Source organism: Pipra filicauda, unplaced genomic scaffold (genome assembly GCF_003945595.2).
Source record: "Pipra filicauda isolate LSUMZ 115617 unplaced genomic scaffold, ASM394559v2 scaffold43_size3849885_pilon, whole genome shotgun sequence".
Taxonomy (NCBI): Eukaryota; Metazoa; Chordata; class Aves; order Passeriformes; family Pipridae; genus Pipra; species Pipra filicauda.
The window spans coordinates 2,660,732-2,670,829 of record NW_024104576.1 but is presented as its reverse complement, the minus strand read 5'-3'; the positions used below and the strand labels follow the sequence as shown (position 1 = coordinate 2,670,829).

The 10,098-nt window shown below is 37.8% G+C and overlaps 1 protein-coding gene across 2 annotated transcripts in view; it reads right to left on the bottom strand.

Annotated features, from left to right (window-relative positions):
• Positions 1–672: 672 nt before the first annotated feature.
• WFS1 (wolframin ER transmembrane glycoprotein) overlaps positions 673–10,098 on the bottom strand; it is a 33,648-nt gene continuing 24,222 nt past the window's right edge. For both annotated transcript variants that reach the window (XM_027736252.2, XM_027736251.2), the window contains exons 5-8: positions 9,623–9,793; positions 8,923–9,003; positions 5,020–5,165; positions 673–3,366 (exon numbers count right to left, since the gene is read on the bottom strand). In XM_027736252.2, the coding sequence (XP_027592053.2) occupies positions 1,558–3,366; positions 5,020–5,165; positions 8,923–9,003; positions 9,623–9,793 (2,207 nt within the window). In that variant the 3' untranslated portion in view covers positions 673–1,557. The remainder of the gene's footprint in view (positions 3,367–5,019; positions 5,166–8,922; positions 9,004–9,622; positions 9,794–10,098) is intronic.

Here is a 10,098-nt window from a genome sequence, read left to right as displayed (position 1 = left end):
GCAAGTGAAAATACATCAAAATTTACATTTACTTGCTGCCTTACTCCTTTTCCCCAGATGGAAACAGAAAAGGTTGACAAGATTTCAAAACTACAATGAAACACCCTGAGGACATGATTCTACTTCACAGTAATTTCTGATGGGCTGAAGCATGACTACAGGGCTTTGGATGGTGAAGGTTTCTGCCATGGGAACTGGGCAGCAGGTCTGTTGGTGCCTTTGGCTTCTTCCCAACTGCGGCCCTGGGCGATGTTCAAGAGGGTACTCATAGCTGGAGTGCTGCCAAATGCCTCCCTGTCCCCAAAAGTTTCCCCTTCTCTATTGTGTTTTCACTGATAAACCTTCTCCCCGGTCCCAGTGATGGCTGATATGGAAAGGCAGAAAAGAATCTAAAGCAGGATCAGTGGAGTAGTCACAGATCAGTGGTGTGATGTATCTGTGACCTACAGCTATACAGTGCTCAGTAAAGGTCACAAGTCACAACAAAAGCAGGGGAAAGACTTCACAGCTACAGAAACTTCACCTGCCATACCAGATTTTACTGATGGCTTTAAAAATGTCAGTTACAACTTCAAGTATCTCACACCAGAACATTTTAAACATTATAAATTATAGTTTTCAGTGAAAGCTGCTATCAGCACAACACAAACAACTGCTCACAATGCCAAAGCATAATGAACAAGTGTTGAAGCCATTTAATTCAAGTTGGTATTTTATGTTTATTTGCACAATAAAAATCATTAAACAACCATTCTATTTCAGTTTCCACAGTAGACTTTTAGGTACAGTTTCAGTTGCTTTGGCTTGTCCATTACTGGTACCATCCCAACACCAGCCTTACTCTCTGGTGTTTGCCTTTCACACACCAGCATGGATTATACCTTAGTGTAACTATCATAACCAGTCAGAACAAATAGAAACTTTTGTACACCACATTTAATGCAAAATAGAAGCTTGAGGACTTTTTAAAACCTTGCTGGGGTGTGAAATGTTGTGCCCTTTCGAAAAACAAGTCACTATCTTCTGGACAAATAGTGAAACAGTGATTTCTGTATGCAGATATCACCACCAGGTACTGACTCTAAGATCACTTTTTTCTAGAAAACACCAAATAAATACAAGCAATAAATGCAACATAAGCTGTTGTCAGCAACTTATTCTAAATCATACCTGTGAAAATACAAATGGGCACATTGTGAATACTTAAAGAGTAAAGTGCTTTTAACGTTGAGAAAGTGAATGCATCTAGTGTCGTACCACAGGTAAATATATATCCATTTTGGACAAAACAGTCTCCATGCAATTAGTCAGCAGCAATCCCCTGCATTCATTTACGATATTAAACTAGTATATATTACTTCAGTCATACAGGGTTTAAAGTACAGTGTGTACACTTACAGAACTCAAGCAATGCTCTGCCTTAGCATACATTTTGAGCACTGCTACAGCAGGGTGGGTTTTTGTTGGTTTTTTTTACCTTTTAAGACGCCAAACCTTTGGTAGTGTAAATGCAGTAAATGTACACTAAAGATACCACTGAACTGATATGAGAGCTCATTATACAGCTGACAGGAATGGGAAGAAGAAAAAATCAAAAGCGAATTTAATGGCTTTATGCACTGTGCTCCTCCAGTCATGCTCTATTTTCACATGCCTCCCTGCAGGTAAGAGTTTAGACATGCAATTCAAGCAAGTGATTGCTTTCAGTTCAAAGACAGGCCATTTACTGCCAAGACGACCCTCTAGAATTGTGCTGAATTCAATTATACTCCCTTGCCTCAAGTTCAACAACACTTTTTTAAACTCATTGCTTGCCTTCAGGACAATATCTTTGGTTATATCATCCTCCTCTATAGGCTTGGTTCCGTTTTTGCTACTGAAAGGCATGCCCACAGTTATTTCAAATTTGTACCGATCAAACATTTTCATGTGGCATTTATGCTTTGTCAAATATTTCAGGCGACACAATTCCTCCTCCTCCAGTGTAACATTTTTGGGATCACAAAGAGGGTAAGTTTCACCGTACAAGCATCTCATCCAATCGCCAATAAAAAACGGAAGCATATTTATTGCAGATTCTGCACTGTTGTCGATCTCTGTCACGCGCACGTATTTGAACCGCCCAGTCCACGTCACTCTGTGTCCTTCCAGGTGACTGCATAAAATCTGGGTACGTGCCATGTTAGTCTCCTTCCACGCCCGGGGTCCACAGAGGAAAGCATACTGATTCCACGTCAAGGTGGAGTTGTAAACTTTCATCCCCTCCGATCGATACACATAGAACCAACAGAACAACACCACAGCTGTGATCCACACCAGAATGAGCTTCACAATCGAGCTTCGAGTGAGCGATTTAACCACTTCAACTACAGAGAAGTTAACCTTTGTCCACCACCGAAAGAGCAAAGGAACAGTACACAGAACCAGGGTCACTACAATTTTCATGAGCTCCAGAGACAAAAACCACTTAATGAAGTGGATAAGACACATCAATGCAATGCCAACACCCAGTACTGGAAGCGCAAAGAGAAACAGAAAATAACCAATTGATGCACGAACGAGCCCGATGCCAGAGGACTCCCGCAGAATGACCACGGAGAGCTCACACCACATAAAGCAGACCAGATATGGGACCAGGTAGCAGTAGGTGCCTTTAAAATTCCGTAGTTGTGCCATTCTAAAGAAAAGATAGAACAAGTACAAAAACAGAAGGCATGGGATGCTTACATTTATCACAAAGAAATGGCCTACAGGAACAGTAAAGAAGGTTTTACCTAAGAATTTCAAGTAGCCAAAATTCCCAGGTAACACCTGCAATAGGGATAAGCAACCTGCAGCCATCTCAGTCATTAATGCCCTTCGTGTGTAAGGTTCTGCACTCGTGCTTAAACTCATGTAACTTGTCACTGTGAAAAACACTGAGATAGTAGCTAACTCTGAGCATGGTATACAGTCTTTGCTTGCTATAGGGAAGGAAAAAATGACAAAGAATACTGACAGTAAAAAATAGATGTATGGCTCTAAGTGATTCCATCCAAAGTTCACCTCAGCTTGCTCGACATCTAGGTTTGGTTCAAAGCGAAGCAGTAAGTCAGTCAAAGCACGGAAGTTTTCCCAAGCCTTACTGTCCTGAAAAACTTTCAGTGTGCAAATCACCATAGAAATGAAGGACAAATAGAATATGACTAATGGAATAATGAAGGCAAAAAAATCAATTGTCAGATTACTGATGATGAAGAAGAAGACGAGAGCATTGATATGGTGTGTTGGAACAATGGTAGACAGCCAATGCATTCCTGCCTTTGAGGCAATATCTATAAGGTATTCTTTAATTTCCATAATGGCATGAAGTGGATATTTTACAACCTGGAAAGAGAGAAAGAAGCATTTTATTAATGAGCAGTTTTGTATCTTTACATCCCAGATATTCTTAGCTGAAGCAGTAGCAACCAGTTGTTTAACCTCAGCTGACATGAAAAGATTTATATTTCAGACTAATGTTGCCAATAAAATAAGATTACTCTGTCTGAGATTATTAGCTCTATTTTGATTAATTCAGTCAGATGAAGCTCAGAGGCGATTTTGATTTCAAGAAAGATGTATTTCATTACCTTTGACACATATAATTAAATGGCTTCCTAGTCAAATATTCTGCTCCACTAGCTTCATACTGAAGATAAACTACATGGCTGCAGTCCTGCACAATCTTAAGTCATTATTTGAGCTGTGAGTGCTGTAGCTTTAAAGGATGTAACTCTGCCACATTGTGCAAGGATTATGCTATACATTCTATGCATACAGGAAGTAGTGCCTATGATTCATATGCAACTATAGCAAGTCTTTACAGCTGTGGTTTGTCTTTAAACAATTCTTCCCAAGCATCTAGGGATGCAGCTGTCAAAATCTCATTTGGAAGCAGCAGCAATATGTTTAACTAATTACTGCACATTTAGTGATTCTTATAACTCCAAACTGTAACTTGTAACTGTAGAGGATCTTAAAATTCTACCTATTTTATGTGGCATTTTCCAACACAGTCGCCAGACAACAGAGGAACTGCTGGATTGAATCCATTCCCTATGACCAACAACACGCTTTATACAGGATCAATTAAAAGGTACGTGATTTTTCAAACACACATTCAGATACTTCATATTAGATGATGCTATCAATCCTCCTTCCCCCATAAAATGACAGTTTTTGTGTTTTCCCAGATCCTACACTTTAATACTAATCAGTTCAAGGGAAAGGCCAAGAATGCCCCAGCAAATATCTGTGCACTGTGATGAACTGGGACAACACACACAATGACTTGAGCGGAAGCTTATTTATTTGTGAAGGTATCCCTGTTCTTCATAAATGCATATCTTTCAGAACATGAGCTATTCCAAAGCTTGGAAAGATAAACATCTCACTCCCTCTTTTTCCCCTACCATATGATAACGGACAACAACACTACAATGAAAACTCTCAGGTCATCAGCCAGAAACCCCCTACCTTGCTTAAAATTTATACCAGTATTGAAGGCATGCACCTTTATTTTCCCTTCTCCTTTCACTACCTAGAGAAGTATCGGTGTAGGAACTAACAGCAAGTTCCACCATTCTTGAATTCCTTCATAATAGAACCTTTTCACACCTCAAGGCTATGGGTAATTTTTCTCACTTGCTTGCTCCTGTTTAAATAAGAAAGATATGAAGCATATAATAACATCTATAATAAAAATACGGCAGCAATGACAGGTACATGTAAATCCTCACTGAGGTGTAATGAAGGTAGATTGTCCTCTTACAGGGAAAACCATTATCTCTTTCCTTTAAATATATGACTCATATATATGAAACTCTAAATATGTATATATGAAGTCAAGTCCAAAAATAAATTACAGCAATAATTCTTGTCCTGATTGATATAGACCAAACACCAGTATTGAGAGAGAAGTGCAAGTCACCTCGGTCTTGTCTGGGATGTTTAAGTTAAGAGCTCCTCAACATAATGTGTTCAGTATTGCCTTTTTACCTTCAGTCGCAGGGGTAACTCTTCAGGACTCTTCCCTGCCAGTTCATCATCTTCCTCTTCCTGCATAATCAGGTTAGATGGGATGATTCCCTTTGCATACTTCTTGGTAATTTCAACAAAGTCATCCAAAGCAATAAATTTTTTAGCTAAAAAGATAAAATGAAAATAGTATCACCACAACATTGTATTAATTATGAACTGGAATATTAATTTTCTTTCCTGCCAGACTCTAGTCTTCAAAAACTGAACTACTGATAACACAGGTTTATCTTGCAACTTGTTCTGAGGTCTCTGCTGAAAACAAGCTGCTTGTGCCAGCAATATATGACTACATCTTGTCAGATCAGCAGGTAAGTTTATTATAAAGTTAAGTAGGAGAACAGAGTGAGTGAATGTAGCTTATGTGCAAATATTCCACAGGAAAAAAGACTAATTGGGCTAGGTCACACAGTTTTAAATCATAAACTATTACATCTGTTTGAGAGAAATCTTTAACAGCCACACTGAAAAGAAAGAATTGTACAGGAACAGTAATGAATTATCTGTACATTATCAACTGAAAAACTGACTTCTAATTTGTAATTTAACAGTCATTTTTCTGATTTCAGAAGTTACAGACATATAATTATGGGAACTACACAATTATTCATATCTACAAGACTAAATGCGGATTACTTACAGAGTATTAATTTTATATGCTATGTGACTATACAAAGGGCCTTCCCCAAACTGTACCAACTGTGATCTAAAACAGAGAGCCAGCAACAAAACAGACTTTGCTCAGCTGACACAGAGACAAAATTTATCACTGCCCTGGAAGATCCTTATCCACTCCAGTGAGTAGAAGGGAGGCATGAGGTTACTTCTGAAAACTCTAGGGAAGCTGCAAGACTGAAGATGATTTACACGCTGGCTCAGACTATTTGCACAGCCAGTTCCTCACATTAGCATGGATTAGCTAGTTTCTATGGCAGACAAGCTTGATGCAGTTTGTAAAGGAGGATAATTAACAGTAACTTTTCTTCCATACACTAAAGCAAATGACCTTGCTGTATACGTGAAAGAATTGAATGACAAAAATCCGTAACACGTCTCCTACATAGTAAGTTTAGTTAGTCAGCTGATACTAAGAAATGAAAGCTGGCCTGCTCAATACTAGTTTGAGATTTTAAAGAGACAGAAAATTTAACTGCTTCATTAAATTTAAAATCAGAGGATTAGTGGATTTGAGCCTATCAATTTTTTAATTTAAAAACCACTACATTCATAAAAACTACACAGAAATATCCTAGTATTTAATATTGAAAACACTGTAGATACAGAACAAAATAAAGTATTTGTCTCGAGATACATATTACAGGAAAAGGAGTTTTAAAAGAGTTCAACAGAAAACCAGCAATTTACAAACTATTTTTTGCTTTAATCTCACAACATGGATACTGCCTTTTGCTTGGACTTCTACCTCTCCCTCCTCCTTGCATGAACCCTTATGTCCCACAAAATACCATCTGGCATGCCTCCCAAGAAACCAGAAAGGATTTATTTTTGCTAACTCTTCTTACCATTCACAGACTGTAAGGCAACATTGCTTGCACCAAGAAGGCTGTGAGACTCTTTAGCTGTCTTGGTGGGGTTTCAAGCCTAATACGAAATGTGTCATCTGAATTTATTAGGACATACTATACATTGCTAAAATAGTCCTATTGGTATAGAATCAGCAAGCAGACATGGTTAGAACCTCACAAAAATACCTTAGTGGCACTTTTAAAGGACTACAGGACATCCTGAGAAGGAAGGAGTTATTAACTTACTATGTATAGATGGCCTATCAAATGCAATGACATGTACCCTCTCAGGCATGCAACAACTGCCCATTGACAATGTTAGCTCTAATTTTCTGATTATACCTCCATTAAGGATAACCTAGATCAGATATCTGCAAACACATATCTGGCTTAAAGATTATCTTCCATGTATTGTCAATGTCTTAAAACTGAAAGAAGAATCTCTTGCTGGCAAGATAAATGGAGAAACTCAGTGAATTAGAGAAGTAAATGCTGGAGAATAGCAGCTGTCTTGTTCCTCCATGAAAAGATAAAAGCTCTCTAGAGAAGAGGCAACAGCTTAACTCTTACTTTAAGTGTTTGATGAAAAATTTTCATTTTTAAATGTTATTAGTATTTTGTCACCCAAGTGTCTCTTGAATTGATATAAAAAGCACGTGTTGTAGATTCTACTTTATTATTCATAGATTTTCCTTCAATGTGGTTATGACAAATTCCCCTGCCTCCTCCATCCACCACAGAAAAATATTCACATCAATTTCTGCCTACGCTTACATGTAGGTTCATTAACTGTCCCGTTATTTTATCTACCATTTAAGTCTTTAAAAAATCATATCTGCCAGTCCTTTTCTGATACTCTCTGAATTACTGAAGAATCCAGAACAAAATGATTTGCACACTAGCAGCATAGGCCAGTTCAGCTAAGGACTGGAAAGAACGACCAATGCAACACAGCTCTAATGAACCAAATACATCTGCATTATGACACAGAGACTGGACGATGAAACTCAACAGTCTTATCCTTGAAGGACTATTTCTAGCTTTCCAGAAACAGCAGACAAGTCACAAGAACATCTGACAATACTCTCACAGAAGGTTTGATATAACCAGAGTTTTGCTCTCCAGATTATTATTTCTCCCATCACCTACTCCCTTATTCATATACAACACATGGTCCTCCTCTTTTACTTCTATGAAAGTTGACATAAGACTGAAATATTCCACTCTTCTTAGGAATGTTATTTTCAGAAATCACCTGTGTAACGAACACAATCCTTAAAGGTAAAGGCCAAACTGACCTAAGAAATGTAAATCTAATCTTCCAAGGAGTTAAAACCTGCAAACCCCCAGATTTGGCTCACTAATCCATGTACCACTTCAGTCACATGTATTCTCAGCTACAGATGTATTAGTAAATAACATGCTTTGTGACATTTCAAAGTGCTCTTCAAGAATTGATGTAGATTGCACACGAACTATTTCATATGACCTACTGCATTTCAAGAAACTGAGGTTTTCCCAGCAGTGATTAATTGAGCCTTATGATAGATACTGTTCTTGAAAAACTACATGTGCTGTATTGTTGATAATTCATTTTCTTAATACAACAATTTAACTTTCTTCCTGAAAGCCCAACAACACATTAGTATTCCTCAGTTATGTGAGCTTAAGGAGAACTTTATTTCAATTCTAATCCCCCACCCCACCATACCTTACCAAACTCACAGATTTGGGTCTACAAATCTGACCCTGTCTGTGTTGAGTGGTTTAATTCGTCCTAGTACATGAACTAAGCTGCTCCTAAATTATGAAAGAAATCTCTTGGTGCATCTTTCCTATATCACTTATTGAACAAATATGAAAAGACAAATATTAATTATAAGGAAAGGGCAAACAGAAGCAAGATAAGTAGAATGAGGGATCTGTCTGCATTAAGTGGTTGCATAATTAACTCCATCATTGCAATCATAAAGCTTACTGCAGTTTAGAACTAAAAAAAATATTGAAAGTGCAAAATCTTTTTTGCTGAATGGAACATTTAAGTGCTGAAAGGGCAAGAATATAAAAGTAACAAATGACATGCAAACTCCTCTTAGCAGTTGACTATAATGGTGATGTCTTCTGTGAGTTCACATGCAGATCAGTTATTTACCTTGCACATACAAGAACTGGACACTACCAGTTAATGGCAATCCAAACGTTCTACACATATGTATATAGAATATATATATATATGTAAAGAATATATATTCTTACTCTGGCAGCACAAAATTGTTTAGCAAAACCAAACAGAAACCAAAACCACTGGCAAAGATTGAAAGCAGCAGCATGCACTCACATTCACTGTTCACCAATCGCTCCAACATTCTTCTCTGCTTCTGCACGGACTTTGGGACTGGGCCAGGTTGCTTCTCACCATCTGGTTCAATAACAGAAGTTTAGGGAAAGTCAAAGCAGTCAAAGTGATCAAACAGTACCTGCAATATCTGGGGAATGGTACATCCTCAAGAGTCGGGAAAAGACAGATTCGCATACAAACAGGTAAGAAGTGGCTATATAGTTTTCTATGTTCCTGTTACTGTATTAGAAAAGGAAACAGGACTGACATAGCTAACATGGAGTGCTGTGATGGCAGAGTGAGCCAGGTCTCTTGAAGACTGGGTTGGTAAAACTGAAACATCTAATAATAAGGTATCATCAGGATGATGATAGGAAGAAAAGAAAATCAAATACAGCAAAGCCATAAAATACCTATTTGCCAAGGACAGTGAGTGTTAAATGAAGATATTTTAAATATTTGGTCACTTGAGTGAGTGCTTAACTGAATCACAACCTACAGCAAGAGTTGGCAGGCCCTTATGAAATAACTTCATTGGTCCAGAGAGCATTGTTATTAAAAGATGGTTACATTTTCTTAAGTAGATAATACATTTACTATTATCTCATGCCTAATTGTTTATAAAGCCCTTTAGGTTCTAGCTGTATTCTGCCCGTAAGTCTGTATTTTATGAATACCGTAAATCAGTTCATAAACAAACCTCCATCGTCAACTTGCCCAACATTTTCCAGTAGTTCAGAAACTGCTAATTGTTTCTTCTTTTTTGGGTTTAATTTCCAATACATGACTAAGGCAGCTTTTCGCACAGCTCTCTCCAAGTCAGTCTCAGATGATAACTTTTTTACTTCTTCCTCATTCTCAGTGGTGATGCCTCAAGAAAAGAAAAAAAATACATTACACACTATTATCCCACATCCATGCAGAAATGATAGATTTGCTCACAATTTATTTTTCTCAGTTGCGTCTGAAACTTCTCAAGTTTCAGTCACATTTTGACCATCTAAGTAAATTACTCAAATGCCCTTCTCTGCCCATTGCTTATCAAAATCTAAACACACTGCTTAAGTTTAAACTGTACTGCAAAGACTGTGCAAGACATGCATTATAATTATGTCTTGCTTCACTTCTGAAGTACAGCGGATCAGGCAAAAGGTAGTGTAGATGCACATGGGTGAC